At 53.2% G+C, this 25,621-nt stretch overlaps 2 protein-coding genes across 2 annotated transcripts in view; one reads left to right on the forward strand and one right to left on the reverse strand.

The window, feature by feature from the left end:
• The window catches only part of LOC141978965 (uncharacterized), a 32,902-nt gene extending 12,662 nt beyond the window's left edge, over positions 1-20,240 (reverse strand). Inside the window, exons 1-2 of the mRNA XM_074941384.1 lie at positions 20,199-20,240; positions 2,129-2,211 (exon numbers count right to left, since the gene is read on the reverse strand). Coding sequence (XP_074797485.1) covers positions 2,129-2,152 — 24 coding nt within the window. The 5' untranslated portion in view covers positions 2,153-2,211; positions 20,199-20,240. The remainder of the gene's footprint in view (positions 1-2,128; positions 2,212-20,198) is intronic.
• Positions 1-25,621, forward strand: part of LOC141978953 (uncharacterized) — a 215,637-nt gene that overhangs the window by 169,456 nt on the left and 20,560 nt on the right. The window lies entirely within an intron of this gene.

Consider the following 25,621-nt stretch of genomic DNA (forward strand, 5'->3'; position numbering starts at 1 on the left):
AATTAGGACTTGGAACACTGGGGAAATTCCAGAAGACTGGAATAAAGCTAATGCAGTGCCAATATTTAAAAAGTGTAAAAGAGATGACCCAGCTAATTACAAGAGTGTTAGTGTGACATCGATACTGGACAAGATAATGGAGCAGCTGATACTTGACTTCATTAATAAAGAAAAAAAGGAGGGTAATATAATTAGTACCCGTTAACAAAGGTTTAGAGAAAACAGATCCTATCAAACTAACTGGATAACCTTATTGGATGAGATCAAAAGTTTGGCTGCAGCAAACAGTATTGATGTAATATACCTAGACTTCTATGAGGCATATGACTTGGTTCAGCACAATATTTTGACTAAAAAATTAGAATGATACTAAATAAACATGGCATACATTAAATAGATTAAAAACGGTGATTGTAAATGGGGAACCATGGTGAAGTGGATTTATTTCTAGTGGGTTCCCGCAACGATTGGTTCATGGCCCTGTGCTATTTAACATTCTTATCAATAACCTAGAAGAGAATATAAAATCATCACTGATAAAGTTTGCAGTTGCCACAAAGATTGAGGGTGGTGGTAACCACCATGGTAAGATTCAGGTGGTAAGATTCAGGCTCTAACACTGGGAGTCTGGGAAGTTTTCCCAGCCCTGGCTAGGGGGTTATTTCCTGTTCCACAAGGAGGGGGAAGTTCCATTCCCAACTCCTGTGCCTGGAAACTAGGCCCAATCTGACACTGCACCCCATATTCAGCATAATGGCATGATAATAATATGATTAGCACATAACTATGATGCATTTTTTTACAAGATGAGTCATGTGCGGTGTCATTGGAAAAGTTATGATTTGCTGAATATGACTATCCTTTTTGTGTCCATGTATCATGTTTGTATCTGGAGTTACCGATATTGTCTATATATATCTGCATTTCAAATGTGCTCACTCTGGGTAATACCCATAACTAGCCTTTCAGGTACAACAACGAAGAAGCTCGACAAGTGCGGCTGGCTCATCAACAAAGATAATGGACCATGGAATAGCTTAGCCTTCCCGTGAATAGCCTTCTGCCAGCCTATGAGTAATGGCTACTATGACTCAGCAGGGCATGTGACCAGACCACATGACACTGAACTCCACTTTGGTACCTGTATTTTTCCACAAAGTGGACTGGTAACTGACTTTGGAACAAAGGGTTTCCACCATATGGAAAAGCTATATGAATGTGGGGTGTGACATCATCTCTTGGCCTCACTCCCCACACAAGAGAACTCCTGGAAATGCCTGAGGAACAAAGACTGAGCTGGCAGAAGTGCTGGTCCCAGGCTAAAGGGATTTCTAGCCTGTGTATGGAAGCTTGGTGAACTGCTTGTATCATCAGTCAAGGTGACAAATTGCTAATTCATGTCCTATCTATCTAGCATGCTAGGCTTAGTTTGCATTTTTTCTTTATTTGCTAAGTATTCTGCTTTGATCTGATCTGTTATAATCACTTAAAATCTATCTTTCTGTAGCTAATAAACTTGTTTTATGCTTTATCTTAGCCAGTGTATTTTGAGTGAAGTGTCTGAGGAGAAAAAAATCTCAGCTTGGTTAACACAAGCTTGTTGTGCATCTCTTTCCCACATCAAGGGGAAGGAAAACTATATTCATGAGTTTATATTGTCCAGATCCCTGTCCGGTTCAAGACGGTATAATTCTGGGTTTATACTCCAGCATGGGTGCAAAACTGGGGAGCTGGGAAATTGGCTGCTGTCTTCTATCTGTCCTTGAGTGACTTAGGTAAAGCACTCAGGTAGCTTAGTTGGATATATGATGCCACCTGCTGTCATGCTGGGTGATAAGAGGGCCTGGAGAGGCTGCCTGAAACTCCAGCAAAGCAGTGTGAGAAGGGCAAGCCCACCTTGAGGGTTAGAGGGCACAGGGGTTCCCAGAAGCCCCCAGACTGCACCCCAGGGGTGACAACCCATCACTCCCAAGATTAGAAAAGTCTCAGCAGATTTGTCACATCCTGTCCCCTCCCTTTCTCAACCCTAGATATTTCCTGCCAGAGGAGAAGCTCCCACCCTCCTATGCATTTACTGCTCCTCTCCCTCCAAGCAGAACCCACCACCAGCTCCCTCATAATCCCTTACCTGAGCCAGATCCATTGCAGCCATTTTCTTCCCCCTGGGAGGATGGGATGATCTGGAGTGAAACGTGGACGTTATTCTGTAGCCTGCCAGGGCGAGAAGGGAATGTGAGAGAATTCAGATGGGGCTTTTGTCCATTCCACAAGCCAATTGCCCCCAGGATTTTTCCCTGCTAATGGACATTCTAGGTTCTGCCACACTGTGAAGCACAGAGTGACCTTATTCCAGTACAGGCCTAGCCCCCTCCCACCAGGGTGGAACCCTCTGAGATATGGTGAAACCCTCCCAGTAACAGAGGCTCTCAATTACACTTATCAAGTTTGCGGATAATATCAAGCTGGGAGGGGTTGCAAGTGCTTTGGAGGAGAGGATTAAAATTCAAAATGATCTGGACAAACTGGAGAAATGGTCTGAAGTAAAAAGGATGAAATTCAATAAGGACAAATGCAAATTACTCCACTTAGGAAAGAACAATCAGTTGCACACATACAAAATGGGAAATGACTAGGAAGGAGCACTGCGGAAAGGGATTTGGGGGTCATAGTGGATCACAAGCTAAATATAAGTCAACAGTGTAACGCTGTTGCAAAAAAATCAAACATCATTCTGGGACGTATTAGCAGGAGTATTGTCAGCAAGACACAAGAACAATGAGGAGTCTTGTGGCACCTTAAAGACTAACACATTTATTAGAGCATAAGCTTTCGCGGGCTATGACCCACTTCTTCAGACCACAAGACTCCTCGTTGTTTGTTCTGAAACGGACTTACACAGCTACCCCTCTGAAACAAGACACAAGAAGTAATTCTTCCGCTCTACTCCCCACTGATTAGGCCTCAACTGGAGTACTGTGTCCAGTTCTGGGTGTCACATTTCAGGAAAGATGTGGACAAATTGGAGAAAGTCCAGAAAAGAGCAACAAAAATTATTAAAGGTCTAGAAAACATGACCTATGAGGGAAGATTGCAAAAATTGGGTTTGTTCAGTCCAGAGAAGAGAAGACAGAATGGACATGATCACAGTTTTCAAGTACATAAAAGGTTGTTACAAGGAGAAGGGAGAAAAATTGTTCTTCTTAACCTCTGCGGATAGGACAAGAAGCAATGGGCTTAAATTGCAGCAAGGGAGGTTTAGGTTGAACATTAGAAAAAACTTCCTAACTGTCAGAGTGGTTAAGCACTGGAATAAATTGCCTAGGGAGGTTGTGGAATCTCCATCATTTGGGATTTTTAAGAGCAGGATGGACAAACACCTGTCCGTGACGGTCTAGATCACGGGTGGCAAACCTGAGCCTTTGAAGGAGCCAGAATTTACCAACGTACGTTGCCAAAGAGCCTCATTCATATGTAACGATTATATACATACATACATACGCACACACACACATTATCAACTTATATAATGTATATTTATTATACATTTATAATGTATAGTAAACAATAATAAACTTAATCTTTTACTTAGTGGGACTTCTGCCAATCCTTGCTTTCAACAATTCCCTTGAAGTTTGGTTTGTGTTCAGTTGTGCTCACACGCAGCAGTTCTCTTAAGTGGCTGTCTGTCAAAATGGATCGGTGCTTGGATTTCACGTTTGAGTGTCGAGAAAAGAGACTTGCAAAGATAGGTTGAGGGAAACATCGAAATTAATTTTAGGGCTGTACCTCTGGGGTATTTAACCTTTGGTACAGATTTCCAGAAAGAAAGGGTCCCCGCTGCCTTCTGAATGGATTTCAATCTTCCAAAAATTCTATTATTTCCATCTGGGATGTTGCTTCGTCAGTGACTAAAGGGGGCTTCAGACAATTGGCTTTCACTGCCCTCGCCTGCAGGCACCGTTCCCCGCAGCTCCCATTGGCCGGGAATGGGGAACCGCGCCAATGGCATCTTTGGGGGTGGTACCCACTGGCGAGGGCAGCCCCAACCCACCGCCAGGAGCCACTGCTGGAGATGCTGGCCACTTCCGGGAGCGGTGCAGGGCCAGGGGAGGCAAGAAGCCTGCCTTAGTCCCACTAAACGACGCAGCCACCATGGAGCCGCTCAAGATAAGCGGCGCTGGGCCGAACACCTCCTGCACCCTGAAACCCCAATCCCCTGCCCTGAGCCCTCTGCCGCACCCCAACCTCCTGCCCTGAGCCCCCCCATAGTCCACACCCCCTCCTGCACCCCAACACCCTGCCTTGAGCACCTGCTCTACCCCTGCTGCACCCCAACCCACTGCCCTGAGCCTCCTCCTGCACTATGCACCCCTCCTGCACCCCAACCCCTTGCCCTGAACCCCTTCCTGCACACTGCACTCCCTCCCACACCCCAACCCCCAGCCCTAGATTCATGGCCCTGCATACAGTTTCCCCACCCAGATGTGGCTGTCAGGCCAAAAAGTTTGCCACTCCCGGCTTAGAGATTCTCTGCCAGTCAGGAAGGGGTAGCAGCGCGGGAAGACTGACAGCTGATAGTTGGCGGGGTGAAGAGGTTTGGAGTATGGTGGGGGGCAGAAGCGGCTGGGACTGGGTAACCGGGGGCAGGTCAGTCTCCATGTGGGACATTCACTCCTCCTGTGCCCCTTCCACACCCTCTTGCGAGTAGAGAACGACCACTCTGTCCCCACCCCCAGAGGCAACCGTGTCTCAGGACTCTCCCAAGTTGCACCCACTAACTCTCTTCCCATTTGGGGTATAGCTCAGGGCAACAATTTCCCACCAAGAAGAACCCTGCTCTCTGTTCTGATGCCATGGGGATCTGTGGTGGGCGACTGGCAGAACTGCAGCACTTCTCGGGCACAATGTATTTTCTTCATTCAAAATAAATAAATAAAATTCTGCGCTGGACGTGAATTCTGTGCGTACGCAGTGGCGCAGAATTCCCACATGAGTAACTCACACCCTGGACAAACATCACCTGCTCACTCCCATCTCTTCGCCCTATGTCTCCAAGTCCCAGAGCTGCTGCTGTCATTAATGCACACAGGCTTTCTCTCCCGTTAGTGCTGGCAAGACCCAATCCAGTGACAGGACTGAACTCCCTTATTTTCCCATCACATGGGACAGTCTCAGCTGAGGGGAAGGTGAGAGTGTGAGGGGGTACAAAGGGAAAAGCCATGCTGGTCACAGGATATCAAAGAGAGGTATTTTAATAGGTTCTTAAACCTAGACTCACCTGGGTCTCTCCAAGAGATCTGAAAGTGGCAGAAGAAGACAAACAGGAAGACAGAGCTCAGGACTTTTAACCAAACATTTTCAAGCCCCTGGAAGAAACTACATATCCCTTCTGCCCCTGGGTATGCTTGTGTCCTATATGAGGGACCACCTTCATGTGTGGTGGGTGCACGGGTGGGGTCCCCAAACAACTAGACCCATCTGCAGACTGGAAAGCCAGGGCAACTCCAGTACAGCACGGGGAGTGTGGTAGCAGTTCTGGAGCCTCTGCCTCCTCTAGGTCCCATGGCAGATGGCTCTGGCAGCATCAAGTGGGTCCATCACTGCAAGGGAAGGCTGGGGTTGTGTCTGAGACTGGGGCGAAGAGTGTGGGTGGGGGGGTCCATGCCCAGGAATGGGGGATGGAATTCACCTCCTCACTCCTCTGCAGAGACCAGCAACTAGGGATTTATCCAGTGAAGTGAATTTCACTCTGGATGATTTTGAGCCAGCCACTGAAAGATCCTTGTGCCTTAGGTTCCACACTGGCCAAAGGAGTTTACTAGTACTCCCTCCCCAGACTGCTGCGGGCAGCCAGGGAAAATTAGCAGGTTATGGGAATTAGAAGGTGAAAATTCATTACGAACTATGATATTTGTGTGTTTATTATTAAATCATCAGACACCCAACAATCCCGGTCCTCCTTCCGATGAGCTATAAATACCAAAGAGACTCAGCTCCTCATCCTGCGGTGAATTTCTGCCCCTCCTCACTTTCTCTAGCAACACTTTTAAGAACAGGCCAGGGAAACATGTAAATACTTTGAACCACATTCCAGAAACTGCTGAGCATGCATAAGTTAAAATGAAACCAAGGTCCCGTCGCTCTAAGGACCTGGCCCCTAGTGCAAAATAAGACACACTCCCCAGAAATCTGAAATGGCCACTTCATAACTGATAGAATGTTATTTATCTATTGACTTTTGGGAATTACCAATAAAAGAAACAACCCAGTGAAGTTGATACCCTGAGAGAAAGATCTCATGTGTCTTTACAAATCAGTATAATCTAATCTGGAACTTTATAGAGTAAAATGCCTTATTCTTAACCCTATGGCGATTAACTGGAGTCACTACAGGGCAGAATTAAGGTTGGGTGCCTTAGCTGTGAATTTCCATCCCCTAGCACATTGCGATTGCTCTTAAGTGGGTTTCGCAAAATTCATTTTGTCAATTTTTTTTTTCCCAAATTTCAAATGATGATATGAGTATTTATTTTTAAGCCCGTTTTTCAATGTTTACAATTTCAATGTTCAGCGTTGTGGGAAGTTATGGGGGTGGTCAGACAACAATTATTTAATTTCAGTAAACGTTGAGATTCAAAGAGCCAAATCTTTATAATGGTTCAAACACAAATTGTCAATGTCACATGCAAAATATACAGTGTAAATATCCTTCAATCAAACTCGAATATCTCCAGAACCATTTCTGTATTTTACCTATATAAATATTTTTTCCATCTGTGTGTGTACAGTGAAATCAACATTACTGCAATTTATTAATAAAAATCCAATCCTTTCAAACGTACCTTTAAGTAATGAAGCACTTTAATTCTTTCACTTCCTAGACTGTAACACCTGCTTTGAGGATAATTACACCCTCCCTGTGAAATATTTTACTCTCAGTACCGTAACCCCATTGTGATGTAGCTCCTGTCTGGGAGCTCTGCTGAGGCCAGTGGCATTATGATCAGAAGGTGACACTCTGACACATGAGCAGAGACACATGGGGGAGGGTGGAGGATGAGGTAACATGGAGACTACCAGGGTTGAACATGCCCCTATAGAGTGTAGGGAGCAAACTCCCTCTCACCCTCTCCTCTCTCCCACTTCCCAGAGTCAGTAACTCTGATAAATCGTTCCCTGAAATCTAAATAGCCCCAGTATGTGAGACAGTGATTAATGCAGGTGCCTTAGGGGCTGCAGCACCAACCCTCTGCCTGGACGAGGGGGATGAAGAACTGCAGCAGAAATGGGTTAGGCTGGAAGAGGGCACAGCTGATGTGGGACTGGGAGCTGAGTTGACCAGGAGGCCAGAACTCATGGGGGGTTGGGACAAGAAGTCAACAGGACTGGGTAGAGGCACTTCTGTGTATTTTCCCCTTTTACCATCCTGCCATGTATTTAGCTTAGAAACTTTTCATTCACATTTAAACACATTGGAGCTAAGCTGTGTTGATGCATTTCCACTTACAGTGGTACAGTTTTAATTAGGTGCTTAATCAGATGTTTATGCAACACAAAGCAGTCAATAACTGGTGTGCTTTAATTAACTTGACTGTGTGTTGTGCATCCGTTTTAAAAAACAAAAAAGATGGTGTGAGCGAGTGTCAAAATTTCAGGCATTAAGACATGGAAATTAGGGCTCAGTTCATTTCTCATGCGTTTATCTCGAAATTTTATTTTCAGTTTTGAATCAGTATTAATACCATGGTGTTCTAATAGCATTGGGATCTATTTGCATAATTGTTTCCAAGATTTCATTGGCTATTGTGAACCAGCCATCTTAACCTTTTATTTTGAGATTACTAAATACAATCCAGCGCACGACTCCTGAAAGACTGCAAGCCCTGGCCGGTGACATGCTCCCTAGAGAGCAAACACCTGACGAGCCCTTTCGCCCTAAAAAGCACTTTTGGCTCTTTGACATTGCTTTATCCACCCCACCAGAAAATGCTATCGGTAACCAGGTAATTACAGCGTACCCTCACTAGGTATAGTCCTGCCAGCTATGTGCCAAAATTCAAATGGTTCTGTTTGGTTTATCTTTCATTCAGCTTTGCAATTACTAGTTGTCACGGAGTGTGGGGGAGTCCAGGCCCTGCACCCCTCTTCCTGGGATTCACTGAGACTCTCAGCCAGCCAGTAAAACCGAAGGTTTATTGGACAACAGGAACACAGTCCAAAACAGAGCTTGTGGGTACACCCAGGACCCCTCAGTGAAGTCCTTCTGGGGGAGCAGGGAGCTTAGACCCCAGCCCTGGGGTTCCCTGTGTTCCTCCACCCAGCCCCAAACTGAAACTAAACCCACCGAGCAGGTTCCCTGCTGCAGCCTCCCTCCACATTCCTGGGCAGAGGTGTTACCTCCCCCTCCCCCTCCTGGCTCAGGTGACAGGCTCTCAGGTCTCCCGTCCCCAGGGCACATTCCCAGGTCAACACTCCCCCCTCCCTGCTGCGTCACATCGTCACATCTCTCCCCCCTTCGAGACTGAACTGAGCGGGGTCACTGTGACCAGTGACCTGGGGAAGTTCGGGGCCCCCTCTCCGGGACAGCGCATCCGCTATCAGGTTGGCACTTCCCTTCACGTGGACCACGTCCATGTCGTAATCCTGCAGGAGCAGGCTCCACCTCAGGAGCTTGGCGTTGGCTCCTTTCATCTGGTGCAGCCAGGTCAGGGGAGAGTGGTCGGTGTAGACGGTGAAGTGTCGCCCGAAGAGATAGGGCTCTAGTTTCTTGAGGGCCCACACCATGGCCAGGCACTCCTTCTCGATGGCCGCGTAGTGTTGCTCCCGGGGTAGCAACTTCTTGCTCAGGTACACGATGGGGTGTCTCTCCCCCTTTTCATCCTCCTGCATTAACACCGCCCCCAGTCCCGTGTCGGAGGCGTCGGTGAACACCACAAAGGGCTTGTCAAAGTCTGGGTTTGCTAGAACTGGGCCACTGACCAGAGCCTCCTTCAGCGCCCGGAAAGCCTCCTGGCACTGCTCGGTCCAGACCACCTTGTCTGGCTTCCCCTTCTTGCATAGCTCAGTGATGGGGGTGGCTATGGCGCTAAAGTGGGGCACAAATCTTCGGTAGTATCCTGCCATCCCAATAAAGGCTTGGACCTGCTTTTTGGTGTGGGGAGCGGGCCAGTCTCTGATCACCTCCACCTTGGCCGGTTCCGGCTTTAGGCGGCCGCTCCCCACCCGATGGCCCAGGTAAGATACTTCAGCCATCCCCACCTTGCACTTCTCCGCTTTGACAGTCAGCCCAGCCCCCTGGAGTCGGTCCAGCACTTGTCTAACCTGGGACACGTGGTCCTCCCAGGTCTGGCTAAAGACACAGATGTCGTCAATATACGCCACGGCAAAACTCTCCATCCCCCTCAGGAGCTGGTCCACCAGGCGCTGGAAGGTGGCCGGCGCTCCCTTGAGGCCGAAAGGCAGGGTCAGAAACTCATAGAGCCCCAGAGGGGTGATAAAGGCCGATTTCAGCCGGGCATCTGCATCCAGCGGCACTTGCCAGTAGCCCTTTGTAAGGTCCATGGTGGTAAGGTACCGAGCTCCTCCCAGCTTGTCTAGGAGCTCGTCCGGCCTGGGCATGGGGTAGGCATCCGATACAGTGATGGCATTGAGCTTCCGATAGTCCACACAGAACCGGACTGACCCATCCTTTTTGGGGACCAGCACCACCGGCGAGGCCCAAGGGCTGGCCGATGGCTGGATCACCCCCAAAGCCAGCATGTCCCGGACCTCTCTTTCCAGGTCCTGAGCAGTTTTCCCTGTGACTCGGAAGGGGGAGCATCTTATCGGCGGGTGCGACCCTGTCTGCACCCGGTGGACAGTCAGATTAGTGCGTCCAGGCTGGTTGGAAAACAGCTGTCGGTACGGATGCAGCACCCCCCTGACCTCGGCTTGCTGGGCAGGGGTGAGCTGATCCGAGAGGGGGATTGTTTCCAGGGGGGAACCAGCTCTGGTCCCAGGGAATAGATCTACTAAAGGGTCATCTCCCTGCTCCTCCCACTGACCACACACAGCTAACACCACATTCCCCCTGGCATAATATGGCTTCATCATATTCACATGGTACACCCGGCGGTGGTGGGCCCGGTTCGACAGCTCCACCACATAGTTTACCTCATTGAGCTGCTTGACGACCTTGAACGGGCCCTCCCAGGCGGCCTGTAGTTTGTTCTTTCTCACGGGGATGAGAACCATCACCTGATCCCCGGTGGCGTAGGCACGGGCCCGCGCCGTGCGGTCATACCAGACCTTCTGCTTCCTCTGGGCTCTGGCCAGATTCTCCCTGGCCAGGCCCATGAGTTCAGCCAGTCTCTCTCGGAAGGTCAGGACATACTCCACCACTGACTCTCCATCGGGAGTGGCCTTCCCCTCCCACTCGTCTCTCATCAGGTCCAGGGGGCCCCTCACCCTCCTTCCATATAACAGTTCGAAAGGCGAAAATCCGGTAGACTCCTGGGGCACCTCCCTGTACGCGAACAGCAGGTGAGGTAAGTACTTGTCCCAATCCTGCGGGTGCTGGTTCATAAAGGTTTTCAGCATCATCTTTAGCGTCCCGTTAAACCTCTCCACCAGCCCATTGGACTGGGGGTGATACGCTGAGGCCCAGTCATGCCGGACCCCACATTTCTCCCACAAGCACCGGAGCAGGGCCGACATGAAGTTGGAGCCTTGGTCTGTCAAGACTTCCCTGGGGAACCCCACTCGGCTGAAAATGGTCAGGAGCGCATCTGCCACGGTGTCTGCTTCAATGGAAGCTAAGGGCACTGCCTCGGGGTAGCGGGTGGCGAAATCTACCACCACCAGAATGTATTTCTTCCCCGACCGGGTCGTCTTGCTGAGAGGCCCCACGATGTCCATGGCCACCTTCTGGAAAGGCTCCTCTATGATGGGCAAAGGTCTCAACGCCGCTTTCCCCTTGTCCCGGGCCTTCCCCACCCTCTGACAGGGGTCACAGGATCGGCAATACTGCCGGACGGTGGTAAAGACCCCGGGCCAGTAAAAGTTCTGTAGCAACCTCTGCCGGGTGCGCCGGATTCCCTGGTGCCCTGCGAGGGGGATGTCATGGGCCAGGGACAGGAGCTTGCGGCGGTACTTCTGGGGGACCACCAGCTGCCTCCTGATCCCACAGGACTCCCCTTCCCCTGGGGGAGCCCATTCTCGGTACAGGAACCCCTTCTCCCACAGGAACCTCTCCTGGCAGCCTCTCCTCATGGTCCGTCCCTCACTGAGGTCGGCCAGGTCCCTGAGCTTCTGCAAGGAGGGATCTTTCCTCAACTCGGCCTGGAACTCAGCGGCTGGGGAAGGGATGGGGCCCGGTTCCCCCTCCGTGGCCAGGTCTGAGGCCGCAGCCTCTCTGAGCCGTGCCCCTCGGCGCTCCCTCCCCACCCGAGTAGGGTCTCGCGCCTCCAGTGTGGTACCCTCCCCAGGGTCAGGTCGCAGTGCCCCTCGCCGGCTCTGGCTACGGGTCACAACCAGGGCGGTCTGGGGGTCGCTTGGCCAGTCCTCTAGGTCTCCCCCCATCAAAACTTCAGTGGGCAAATGGTGGTGTACCCCCACATCCTTGGGGCCCTCCTTGGTCCCCCATTTCAGGTGTACCCTTGCCACGGGCACCTTAAATGGGGTCCCGCCCACCCCCGTCAGGGTCAGGTAGGTGTTGGGCACCACCCGATCTGGGGCCACCACCTCGGGCCGGGCCAGCGTCACCTCCGCGCCCGTATCCCAGTATCCATTGACCTTCCTCCCATCCACCTCCAGGGGAACAAGGCACTCTCTCCGGAGGGACAGCCCCGCACCCACCCTGTAAACCGAGCACCCTGAGTCCAGAGCCTCCAGCCCTCTGGCGGGGCTGGCTGGGGGTACTCTTCCCTCCTGAGCAGGTGGCAAACTGGTAGCCCCCCTTTCCTGGGTCGCCTGCCCCTCGTCCAGCTGAGTCCCTACCCAGTTAACCCTGGGTAGGTTGGGTCTGCTCAGTTTGTCCCTGAGCCCGGGGCACTGGGCCCGTACGTGGCCTCTCTGGCCACAGTGATAGCAGCTCAGGTCACGTTGGTCCCCTCGAACGGGTCGGAGGGGCCCGACACCGGGCGTTCCCCTTTGGAGGGGGTTCTCCCTATTTCCCCGCTGGGAGGCCCCATGGTGACTCTCTCTCTGCATCGGGGGGGGCCTGTTCTTTTGGGACTCCTCCCGGCTACCCCCTGACCGACTGTTCACAAACTCGTCGGCCAGCTGCCCTGCATGCTGGGGGTTCGCGAGCTTTTTGTCCACCAGCCACAGCCTCAGGTCGGAAGGGCACTGTTCATACAGGTGCTCCAGTACAAACAGGTCAAGCAGGTCCTCTTTAGTTTGGGCCCCCGCTGTCCACTTGCGGGCATATCCCTGCATCCTGTTGACCAGTTGTAGGTAGGTGACCTCAGGCGTTTTACGCTGACTCCGGAACCTTCTCCGGTACATCTCGGGGGTCAGCCCAAACTCACGGAGCAGAGCCTGTTTGAACAGTTCATAGTCCCCTGCCTCTGCCCCTGTCATCCGGCTGTAGACCTCCACGGCTTTGGGGTCCAGTAAGGGGGTGAGGAACTGGAGCCTGTCTGCAGGGTCAACCCTGTGCAGCTCGCAGGCATTCTCAAAGGCCGTCAGGAAGCTATCTATGTCCTCCCCCTCCTTCCGCTGGGCCAGGAAGCACTTATCAAAGCTCCTTGCAGTCTTGGGTCCCCCCTCACTCACCGCAGCCGGGGCCCCACTGCTCCTCAGCCTGGCCAGCTCCAGTTCATGCTGTCTTTGTTTCTCCTTCTCCTGCTGCTCATGTTGACGTTCCCTCTCCTTCTCCTGACGCTCCCTCTCCTTCTCCTGACGCTCCCTCTCCTTCTCCTGACGCTCCCTCTCCTTCTCCTGACGCTCATGTTGACGTTGTTTCTCCTTCTCCTCCTGCTCATGTTGACGTTGTTTCTCCTCATGTTGACGTTGTTTTTCATGATCCTCCAGCTCCCTCATTTTCCTCTCCCTCTCCCATTCCAGCCGCATCCGCTCCAGGGATGGGGAGCTCCGCTGGGAGGATCCCCTGCTGGCTGCTGGGGTCAGGGGGCCCTCGGTATTCGCTGGGCTTCCCACAACCCCTCCCCCAGGCATAGGTAGGAAGGGTCTCGGGGTGTCCTGGGCAGCAGTCTGACCCCTCCCAGCCTGGTCAGGCCCCAGGGCCCACGCTGCGTCCGCCGGGCGGCTTCCCTCAGGGACAGGGATCGGGTCATCCAAGCGATCCCTCTCCTCCAGCTGGGCAATCAGCTGTTCCTTGGTGGACCTCCCGACGCGCAGCCCCCTCTGCCTGCACAGCTCCACCAGGTCGCTCTTAAGGCGTTTAGCGTACATCTCCCGGCTGGCCACTCGCAGGCCGGGCAGCTGTCCACGGTTTCCAGGAAAAGCCCCTAGTGTGCCAGTCCTTCTTGAGGTCACCACCTCTTTGCCAGGGTCGAGTTGCAGACTCCTCCGCCCCTGGGACCGCTCGCTGCAATCCCCCGGGGGACCCTGTTACTGCAAAAGTCCTTCTCTCTGGTCACACACTCCCAGGGGTTAACCGCCCCCTGAAACCGTCTCTCTCTCTGAATCTTCAGCACGCCTGGTCCCCGTCAATCCCCCTTCGTTTTACTGTTCCCCAGTCACTTACTGCAGGAAGCGCCGTTCACGGGGTGCAGTAGATCCCACCGCTGCCACCAGTTGTCACGGAGTGTGGGGGAGTCCAGGCCCTGCACCCCTCTTCCTGGGATTCACTGAGACTCTCAGCCAGCCAGTAAAACCGAAGGTTTATTGGACAACAGGAACACAGTCCAAAACAGAGCTTGTGGGTACACCCAGGACCCCTCAGTGAAGTCCTTCTGGGGGAGCAGGGAGCTTAGACCCCAGCCCTGGGGTTCCCTGTGTTCCTCCACCCAGCCCCAAACTGAAACTAAACCCACCGAGCAGGTTCCCTGCTGCAGCCTCCCTCCACATTCCTGGGCAGAGGTGTTACCTCCCCCTCCCCCTCCTGGCTCAGGTGACAGGCTCTCAGGTCTCCCGTCCCCAGGGCACATTCCCAGGTCAACACTCCCCCCTCCCTGCTGCGTCACATCGTCACACTAGATCCCATTTAAAAACTGGAACTGAAATAACCAAAGCAAGTTAAGAAGAGAGCGGCCTCGGGCACAGGCGGGGGTAAAACAACAAAGGGAAAGAACGGACTACGCAAAAAGGGAACATCCCAAACTATCAGAGCCCCAGACCCCTGTCCAACTGAATCCACCCCAGCCAGGCATATCAAGCTGGGCCCCTGAAAAATCACCCATCCCATCTGGCAGTGAATGCCGCTTGTTCCAGATGGAGCTAGGTGTGTACGTCTGCTCTGCTGACATGCTGCTTTGGTACGGAAGGCACCACGGCCACAGGGAGCAGGGACATGGACTCCTACAAAACACAATCCCAGATACACCTCCAACATCGCATCCCTTCCCCCACCTCCACAATGTCTGCCATCCCTTCCCCCACTTCCATGTGACCACTCTCAGACTATTGCTAACAGTTCCTTCTAGCCTTCAGCACTATAAATAAATAAAACATGGTGTTACAAAAGGTAGATCGTGCCAGGAAAACCTGATCTCCTTCCGGGAGAGGGGAACTAATTTTTTGGACAAAGGAAATGCAGTAGCTCTCATCTATCTGGATATCAGTAAGGCATTTGATACAGTTCCACACGGGAAACTATTCTTTACATTGGAGAAGATGGAGATTAATATGAGAACTGAAAGGTTGATAAGGAATTGGTTACAAGGGAGACTACAAGGAGTCATACTGAACGGTGAGTTGTCAGGCTGGAGGAAGGTTACAAGTGGAGTTCCTCAGAGATTAGTCTTCGGACCAAATCTTATTCAACATTTTTATTCGTGACCCTGGCACAAAAAGTGGGGGTGACACACAAAGCTGGGAGGGATTGCCAATCTGGAGGAGGACGGGAATATCATCCAAGAAGATCTGCATGACCTTGAAAGCTGGAGTAATAGAAAATGGGATGAAAATTAATAGTGCAAAATTATGCATTTAGGGACTAACAACAAGAATTTCTGCAATAGGCTGGGGATTTATCAGTTGGAAGTGACAGAGGAGAAGAAAGACCTAGGTGTATTGGTTGATCACAGGATAATTAGGAGCTGCCAATGTGATGCAGCCATGAAATAGCTTAATGCAATCCTAGGATGCATCAGGCGAGGTATTTCCAGTAGACACAGGGAAGGATTAGTATTGTTATACAAAGCCCTGATGAGACCTCATCTGAAATACTGTGGACCATTCTTTTCTCCCATATTTAAGAAGGATGAATTCAAATTGGAACAGGTGCAGAGAAGGGCTACTAGGATGATCCGAGGAATGGAAAACCTGCCCTAGGAGAGGAGACTCAAAGATCTTGGCCTGTTTAGCGTAACCAAAAGAAGGCTGAGGAGAGATATGATTGCTCTCTATAAATACATCAGAAGAATAAATACCAGGGAGGAGAGGAGTTATCTAGGTTAAGCACCAACGTTGGCCCTAGAACAAATGGATATTGGCCATCAATAAGTTCTGGTTCGAAAATAGGCGAAGGTTTCTAATCATCAGAGTGAAGTTTTGGAACAGCCTCCAAGGGAAGCAGTGGGGGAAAAAAACCAAACTGGCTTCAAGACTGAGCTCGATACCTTTCTGGAGGGATTGGTAGGATGGGACTACCTACAATGGCGTGTAGTCAATCTGGAACTGCTTGCAGCAAATATCTCCAAAGGCCGGTGATGGGACACTAGATGGGCAGGGCTCTGAGTTACTACAGAGAATTCTTTCCCAGGTGTCTGGCTGCTGGCTCTTCCCCACATGCTCAGGGTCTAATTGATCGCCATATTTAGGGATGGGAAGGGATTTTGCCCAGACTCAGATTGGCAGAGACCCTGGGGTTTTTTGGTTTTTTTTTTTTTTTTTATTTTGCCTTCCTCTGCAGCATGGGGCATGACATGTGTCATTTGCAGGTTTAAACTCATGTAAATGGTGGATTTTTTTTGTAACTTGAAGTCTTTAAATAATGATTTGAGGACTTCTTTAACTCAGCCCAAGGTTCGGGGTCTATTACAGGAGTGGGTGAGTGAGGTTCTCTGGCCTGCGATGTGCAGGAGGTCAGACTAGATGATCAGGATGGTCCCTTCTGGCCTTAATGTCTGAGAGTCTATAAACTGTGCCTTGCGTTGCACAGACACTGACGGAGATCAGTGCCCCATTGTGCTGTGCATGGCAGAGAATCTGACTGAGATCAGCACCCCCGTTGTGCTGGGCACTGCACAGACAGAGAGGGACAGTCCTTGCCCCAAAGAGATCACAATCCACATAGACAATGGGTAGGAGGAAAAGAGAGAGGGGCTGTGACTTCCAAGGCCAACAAGCAGGTCAGTGACAGAATGAGGAACAGACCCCGCTAACTCCAGAGCCCCGTCACCCGCAGCTTGGAAAGGTCCCCAGACCCCATTGTATTAGGCTGCAGAAAGAGGTGGTTTGTCCATGGATGCACAGGCATTTTGGCAGGGCAGCTCATCTGTAGTCTCTGCAGACAGCTGGGGGTGGGTGTCCTGGGTCAGGAGAAGTCAGTGTCCAGTCCTGTGGGGCTGTACTCCTGGCTCATACCTCCAGCAATCACTGCTGCCCCTCCATTACCAGCTGCACTGTTCAGCCAGCCCCAGGCCTCAGTGAGGTCACTGCCCCCGCCCTCCACACAAACCCACCCTCCAAACCTTCAAACTGGGACATGGTGCACCAGTGCCAGAGTGCACTAGTGTAAATTCTGTCTGTACTAAGGGTTTGCACCAGTGCCTAAAACACCAGCGTGGCAGAGACCTTCAGTACCCACAACAGCAGTACGGTGGCACTAGAACTGGGATCTATTTCTAGCTCTGTCACGGACGGCCTGGGTGACCTGGCACACGTCAATATTTCTCCTCCCAACTTCAGTCTATTTAAGCAGCTGCCCACTCACTGGGGTCTCCTCTCTCTCCAGAGCTGCTCACCACTAAAATCTGTGTGGGTGTCAGCAGAGCTAAGGTAGGTGAGCTCTGGAATAGTCTTAAAAGGGTGGCTGCCAAGTCTCTTTCCCTGGAAGTTTTTAAGAACAGGTAGGAGAAACCTCTGTCAGAGAAAATCTACATATACTCAGTCCTGCCTCGGCAGAAAGAGCTGGACTTGATGACATCTTGAGGTCCTCTCCAACCCTACATTTCTATGATGCTATGCAACATATATGTATAAAAACACAACCTACAGAATAAAACCCACCACAACATAATGTCAGGCACTTCAGACAAAAAAAAACAAAAAACTACACTTCACAGCACGAAATGACAATACAAAGGAAAAGAAAGCAACACAATGCAAACTAAGACACCCTAAGACAAAAGTACACAATGGAAAAGAGCTCAGCTCAAACCAACACAACACAGGTACCAAACAAGCTGAGGGAGAGCAATGCTCCATAAAACTCTGCAACACAACATGGTGCGATCCCCGTTCCAAATGGCACCATGCAAAGCAGCTCAGCGTAGAACATGACACAGCACAAGAGGGAATTATTTCAGTGTAGGCCTGGAAGGGATCTTGAGAGGTCGTCTACTCAAGCCTCCTGTGGTGAGGCAGGATCAAGTATCCCTAGACATTCCCAGACTGGTCTACCTCTAACCTGGTCTTCAAAACCTCCCATGAAGGAAATTCCACAACCTCCCTTGGAAGCCAATGCAAGGCAAACACTCGGACCAAAACAAGGCTGTACACACACACACACACACACTGGGCTTGGGGTTAAGGGGGAGAGGCAAGAATTCAAAACCATCTGGGTTCGGTTTCCCAGTTTCGCCCCAAATTCTCCATGCGAACTTGAGCAAATTACTTCAGCTCTCTGCGTTTCAGTTTCCCCATCTGTTAAAATGGAGAGCAGCCGCCCACCATTTGCGCGATTTAGCTTTTGAGCTTTTTGTGGCAAGGACTCTCTGTCGCTGTGGGCATGCCCACACTGCAGTTAGACACCGGCGGCTGGCCCGTGCCCGCTGACTTGGGCTCACACGGCTCAGGCTGCGGGGCTGTTGAATGGGGGTGTCGATGGTCCGGCTTGGGCTGCAGCCCAAGGTCTGGCCCCCTCCCACCTCGCAGGGTCCTACAGCCTGGCTCCAGCCCGAGCCCAGACATCTACACTGCAAATAAACAGCCCCTTGGCCTGAGCCCTGTAAGCCTGAGTCAGCTGGCATGGCCAGCTGTGGGTTTTAAATGGCAGTGTAGAGATACCAGTACAGCGGTGGGGTCAGTGCAGGGCCAGGCCCAGCGGGGACACGGATCTCAGTCAAGGTCTCTAAAGAGCCCAGTCGGGCGCTGCCCGGCACAAGGGGGGCCGTGATCTCGGTCCAGGTCTCACTTTTCCTGGCACAACAGCGGGCTCAGATCTCACTTGACGTCTCTGCCGCTCCAGGAACAAGGTCCCTGGTTTTGTTTCCCCGTCTCTGCAGCACCCGGCACAACGGGAGCCTGATTTCAGCTCAGGCTGATGCAGGGCCTGGCGCAACGAGGGCCCCAACTCGGTCAGGGTCTGGGCAGGGCCCGGCACACGGGGGGACCTGATCTCAGTCCGGCACCTGGGGGGAAAAGCGGGAAGACTGCCAAGGATTTGCTGTCGGTATTTCAGGAGGGAGGAGAAAACGGGGCACAGGCGAAGGACACGTCCCTGCAGGGAAAATGGGGGCAGGGGACACCCCAGACCGGACACCTGAACTGGCCACGGGCAAAGGGGGAGGTGGGGGAAGGGGCGGGTGGAAGAGCCCCCGTCTCAGGGAGGTGGGGGAAGGGGCGGGTGGAAGAGCCCCCGTCTCAGGGAGGTGGGGGAAGGGGCGGGTGGAAGAGCCCCCGTCTCAGGGAGGTGGGGGGAAGGGGCGGGTGGAAGAGCCCCCGTCTCAGGGAGGTGGGGGAAGGGGCGGGTGGAAGAGCCCCCGTCTCAGGAGGTGGGGGAAGGGGCGGGAAGAGCCCCCGTCTCAGGGAGGTGGGGGAAGGGGCGGGGGAAGAGCCCCCGTCTCAGGGAGGTGGGGGAAGGGGCGGGGGGAAGAGCCCCCGTCTCAGGGAGGTGGGGGAAGGGGCGGGGGGAAGAGCCCCCGTCTCAGGGAGGTGGGGGAAGGGGCGGGGGAAGAGCCCCCGTCTCAGGGAGGTGGGGGAAGGGGCGGGGGGAAGAGCCCCCGTCTCAGGGAGGTGGGGGAAGGGGCCGGGGGGAAGAGCCCCCGTCTCAGGGAGGTGGGGGAAGGGGGGGGGGGAAGGAGCCCCCGTCTCAGGGAGGTGGGGGAAGGGGGGGGGGGGAAGAGCCCCCGTCTCAGGGAGGTGGGGGAAGGGGGGGGGGGAAGAGCCCCCGTCTCAGGGAGGTGGGGGAAGGGGGGGGGGGAAGAGCCCCCGTCTCAGGGAGGTGGGGGAAGGGGGGGGGAGAGCCCCCGTCTCAGGGAGGTGGGGAAAGGGGGGGGGAAGAGCCCGTCTCAGGGAGGTGGGGAAAGGGGGGGGGAAGAGCCCGTCTCAGGGAGGTGGGGAAAGGGGGGGGGGGAAGAGCCCGTCTCAGGGAGGTGGGGGAAGGCGGGGGGGAAGAGCCCGTCTCAGGGAGGTGGGGGAAGGCGGGGGGGGAAGAGCCCGTCTCAGGGAGGTGGGGGAAGGCGGGGGGGAAGAGCCCGTCTCAGGGAGGTGGGGGAAGGCGGGGGGGGAAGAGCCCGTCTCAGGGAGGTGGGGAAAGGGGGGGGGAAAGAGCCCGTCTCAGGGAGGTGGGGAAAGGGGGGGGGGGAAGAGCCCGTCTCAGGGAGGTGGGGGAAGGGGGGGGTCACCCGGGCTGCTGCTCGCTGCTGTGGAGAGAGAAAGGGGGCAGGGCGGGAACGAAGGGGGGGTGCCGCGGGGGGGCAGCGGTAAATCCGAGGGGATCTCAGCCCCCCCCCCGCCTCTCCCCGCTCCCCGGGGGGGCCCCGGCTCCTCCCCCCCCCCGGCCACGTCCGGGCTGCGCCGACATTTTCCCTCCCCCTTTCCTCAGGTCTCCCCCGGGGGCAGATCCCGGCGCTGCGGGAAGCCGGGTCCCCCCCCGGCCCCGGGGCAGAGTCACCGCCCGGCCCCGCCCCCGGGGCTCGCTCCGCTACCTGGAGGCTGCAGCAGCACCGCCGCCCCGATCTGCGCATGCCCGACTCTCCCCCCATCTCCCCCATCTGCGCATGCCCGACTCTCCTCCCGCTTTGCGCATGTCCGACCCTCCCCCCCCCGATCTGCGCATGCCCGGCTCTCCCCCCACCTTCCCCGATCTGCGCATGCCCAGAGCCGGGCGACCTAAAACCCTCCAACGGCCCTACTCGAGCCCGGCAGAGCCGCAGCGCCCCGCGCGCCACCGCAGCCGGGTTTCCCCGCCCCCCACGTCTCTTCCGTTCCGAGAGAGTCAGGAACTACATCTCCCAGCGTGCCCCGGGGCCGCTTCCGCCCTCCCCGGCCCAGGTAAGGGGGTCGGGTTTCAGCGGCTGTTATTATTGCGCATGCTCCGTTCGAGCTCCGCCCGCGCTCCTCCCTCCGCGCCTAACGTCACTTCCGCCGCGTGTGAGGCGGGAGCCCGGGCCGAGCAGGTGCGGCTCCGTCCTGGGGGGGCTCTGTCATTGACCCCCCCGTGCCCGGCCGGGGGGGCTTTCTCCAGCCGGGAGCCGCCCGCCCCCGCCCCGGTGAGTGGGAGGCCCCGCGGGGGGGGGGCAGGAAAGTGACTCTCTGCCCCCGGCACGGCTGGTATTGGGGGGGCAGAGACTGGGACCCGGCGCGGGGGTCCCCTGAGGGGAGGGGGGTTGAACTGTCTCTGTGCAGCCAGGAACTTCCCGGGGGGAAGTGGGGGGCGGGGGGGGGGGAGTTATTTGGATCCTGTCCCTGATTGTGCCCCTTCCCCCCCCCCGGCACAAATGCCCCCCAGTTCTCCCCTTTTCTCTCTCGGTAGCTCCCACGTGGCTGTAAACTCCCCCCTCCCCCCCCCACTGATCCGCTCTCTCGTCTCCCCTGATCCCCCCCCCGTCTCTCCCTCCTCCTCACATGTCCATTGAAACTCTCCTCCCGTGGGGGGGGGCGGGATTTCCCCCCCCCCCCCCGTTTGATCCGCAGCGATTTGTCCCGGTGTCGGGGGAAGTTGTAGCCCGGAGCCACCCCCCAACCTGGCTGCCCCCGGCGTGGGGGTGGGAGGAGACGCCGGGTCTCTGCCGGGGCGGGGAAGTGACTCCTTCGGTTCTGCTTTTTTCTAGCCTTGTGTTCAGAGACTTTGTTACGGGATGGAGGGAGCGGGAAGGAGAAGGGAGTTTGAAAATCTCTCTGTGGGCTTTGCCTGGCAGGAGGGGCCCGGTCTACACTGTAACACAGAGAACAAGCCTGCTCCCAGCATGGCAGAATCTCGGCTGTCTGTCTGCAGGGAAGGAGCCTGGGGGAAGCGTGATGTGAAATGAACTAATGCCCGTTCCTAAACCTCCACAAAGGCCCTTCTCGCCCGGCCAGGCTGCAGAACGACGCTCACGTTTCGTTCCGGTTCATCCCGTCCTCCCATGGGACAGGGGAGACAAATGGCTGCAGTGGAGCCAGCTCAGATAGGGATTATGGGGGGCGGCAGGGTGTTTTGGGGGTTCCTGCAGGAGGGGGAGGGGCAGCAAATACACCCGAGAGGGGAAGGTTTGCACCGTCTGGTTTGGAGGTTGGAGCGGGGCAGGAAATGCACAGGGTGGAGAAAAGGAGGAGGCCAGGGGGTGGCAGACCTGCTGGGAGTTGTTTAATGAGTGGCCTAGATTCCAGGAACAGACCCATGAGGTTCAGAGGTGGAAATGCCCTAATTTGTTGAACAGAAAATAACCCACCTACATGGGGCTGGGAAAACTGACCAGACTCATAGTGCTGGAGCCTGATCCAGCTTATCAGCGGCAGTGCTGAGATTTGAAAGGACCACTCACCAGTCAGGCTTAGGGAAGCTGTCCCTCACTTCATATCCAGCTCCTCACAAGGAGGAGGGTGTTGGGCTTCCAACCAGGGAGCTCTCCCTGGACCCTGCTCGGGGCAGCATCTCCTGTATCAGTCTGTGGCTAGTAGGTGTGTGATGGATCTGCTGGGAAAGACAAGGGGCTCTCTCTCCGTCCCCTCACCCTGGCGTTTCCTGGATGCTGTGAGTGGGATGGGGGTGCGACTCTGTTGACTGTGAGCCTCCCAGAGCTTCCATTTGATTGGCTCCTCTCCCCCACGAATAGTGGAGCTATGAGTGGGGCAGCAGGTACTGAGTGTGGGACTCTTGCTCTTTCAGAGGCTGGTGACCTTCGAGGAGGTGGCTGTGTAGAAGAGTGGGCTCTGGTGGACCCTGCTCAGAGAGCCCTCTACAGAGACGTCATGCAGGAGACCTATGAGAATGTGACCTCGCTGGGTAAGGATTCCTGTGCCCTCGATTCTTGGAAGGGAAAATGAAGAGATAAGGTTCACGCCAGCCCCACAATGCCACCTCTACTCTGCCCTGTTCCTGCACCACCCCAACATGCCATTGACACACACGCGACCAGAGACCCTCCCCTGCTGCAGAACACTGTGGGAACAGAGCACAGGAGCAGTATCTCACAGTGTCAAATATCTCCTGTTTGCTCAAGTGAAACTGGGGGTTAGGTTCAGCATAATGAACAGAAGGTTCCTACCCTGGCCTTCTCTCAAACCCTGAGCCTTCTCCACCCGGACCAGAATGTGCTTGGGGTGTAACAAGCAGGCGGCGGGAGTCAGAGCTGCTGGTCCAGGGTTACTGATCACACAGACACTCAGGCCGTCCTTGAATGCTGGCCTGGAGTGTCCAGACAAGGGAGCTCCCGCTGCAAAACATTGAATCTCACCCAGGATTACAGATGACACAACGCCTCACAGGTCTGGATAGCCCCCGTGCATGTGAAAATGGCCCTAGGTTGCTAGTGAAACTTCTTTAGACCTGGAGAGTCTTTGCTCCCCCTTCACCATGTGCAGTAGCCACAATCTCTCTTCTCTGCAGACTCCTTGGATCTTGGAGTGCAGCATTCCTGAAGTCACATGACCCAATTCGTATTTTTCACATTCTGCTTTTCCAGACTACTTAGAGTCTGTTGCTCCTGAATTGTAGCTTCTAATTTCCCAGTGTTCTCAACAGCCAGGGACTTTCCCACTCCCTCCCATTGCGCTGGACTCATTAGATTCCCTAGTACATAAATCTGGCCATACTGGGTCAGATCCAAGGTCCAGCTAGCCCAGTATCCTGTCTTCTGAGAGTGGCCAATGTCAGGTGTCCCAGAAGGAATGAATAGAACAGGCAGTCATCAAGTGATTCATCTCCTGTTGCCCATCTTATGGCAAAGAGAGGTTAGGGACACCATCCCTGTCCAATGTGGCTAATGGCCATTCATGGACCTATCCTCCATGAATTTATCTTGTTCTTTTTTTGAACCCTGTTATAGTCTTGGCCTTCACAACTTCCTCTGGCAAAGAGTTCAGCAGGTTGACTGTCCATTGTGTGAAGAAATACTTCCTTTGGTTTGTTTGTTTGTCTGCTGCCTATACTTTAATTGGGAGACTCTCAGTTCTTGTGTTAGGAGGAGTAAATAACAGTTCATTATTTACTTTCTCCACAGCAGTCTTGACTTTATAGACTTCTATCATATCTCCTCCTCTTCGTCTCTTTTCCAAGCTGAAAAGTTCCAGTCTTTTTAATCTCTCCATATACGGAATCTGTTTCATACCCCTAATAATTTCTGTTCCCCTTTTCTGAACCTTTTCCAATTCCAAAAATCTCTTTTTGAGATGGGGTGATGACATCTGCTCCCAGTATTCAAGATGTGGGTGTACCATGGATTTATATAGAGGCAATATATTTTCTCTGTTGTTATCTATCCCTTTCTTAATGATTCCAGCGTTCTGGTTGTTTTTTTTGACGGCCGCTGCACATTGAGCGGGTGTTTTCAGAGAACTATCCACAATGACTCCAAGGTCTGTCTCTTGAGTGGAAACAACTAATTTCGACCCTATCATTTTATATGAATAGTTGGGATTATGTTTTCCAATGGGCTGCAATATATGTTATCCTGATATGTTGTACTGCTGAGATCCTGCATTCAGTGATATCCCTGCCCTTCCTGTTCCCTTTCTCCACTGAACCGCACCAGCCCATGCTTACTGTTCCCAGCTTCCCCAGGACTCTCTCATTGTCTCTGGACCTCTGTCAGCAAGAAACAGTGCCAGGGACACTTGCCCTCTGTCTGCAGTCTTCAATTTCTGGGACATGGATTTATTTTCTCTGTGTTGTAAGAGGCTCTGTTATAATGAGTTTCTGTGACATTACCCAGAGTACAGTCTGGACTGTTGAACAGTTGTATCCACTCAGTTCTCCAACTTGGGGTACCTTTTCCACTGTTTGACTGTGAGAACAGCCTCTCTTGGCCAGTAAACACCCAGTCTCCAGCATGTAACTCTCTCCCAGCTACACAGTACTGAGTGCTGCTAGCCAGACACTCATGAATTACACCTCAGGAGAACACCAGTAAATTGTCAAGTGCCAGACTTTCCCCCAGAAATGTGCATCTTGCACCATCCAGCACACTACTGAACAGCGCAAGCTCATATTAAATCTTTCATTTCATCAGTGGAAAATGACATGCACCAGCCTTGTTATCCCAAATGGAATTCCCCACAGACTTTAATCCAAACACACTGGTGTGACGTTCCCCTCTGGTGTTATCTGCCCTGGTGATCTGCTAGGCCTCTCCAATCCTTGACTCTGGGAGCCAGCCTTACCCTCCTCTACTGTGAGAACCCCCACTCCTGGGCTGTTCACGCACGGCCTCTGGCATGTAAGCTTTTCCCAGCTACTGGCAAGCGAATGACACTAGCCAATATCTCTGGTCCCAGACACAACCCTAGGAACTGCCATCTTGCAGTGTCCAGCAATGCTCGCTGGATGATGCAAGGTTGTATAAGTTTGTCAATTCAACAAAGAAATTCATCTGTACCAGGCTTGTTACCTAAAGGGGAGCCTTTGACATACTTCAAACCAAACACACTGCTTCAGGTAGAATAAACAAAGAAATTTATTAGCTATAAAGATAGATGTTAAATGATTTTAAATCAAAGCATAACAAGTCTGATTTGGTCAAATGAAATAAAAGCAAAACACATTCTAAGCTGATCTTAACACTTTCAGTGTCCTTACAAACTTAGATGCTTCTAACCCAGGCTGGCTGGTTACTTTTCAGTCAGGCTGTCCCCTTTGATCAGCACTTTAGTCGCTTGGTGATGTCTGTAGATGTAGGTGGAAGAGAGAGAGCCAGCATGGCAAATGTCTCTCCCTTTTATCATGTCCTTTCTTCCCTCATGGCTTTCCTGCCCCCCCACCCTCAATTCAGAGTCAGGTGAGCATTTATGAGTCTCTCCAAGCAAAGTTGAGCAATTCCCGTGGTGTGGCCTCATGCAGGTCAGTCATTGCAATGTAGCTTCCTTGCTGGACAGTGGCTGTTGATGGGTTCACACCCCACTCAGGCATTGGTTACTTTCCTTGCTGTTGCCT

This window comes from Natator depressus, chromosome 28 (genome assembly GCF_965152275.1).
Source record: "Natator depressus isolate rNatDep1 chromosome 28, rNatDep2.hap1, whole genome shotgun sequence".
Lineage (NCBI taxonomy): Eukaryota > Metazoa > Chordata > Testudines > Cheloniidae > Natator > Natator depressus.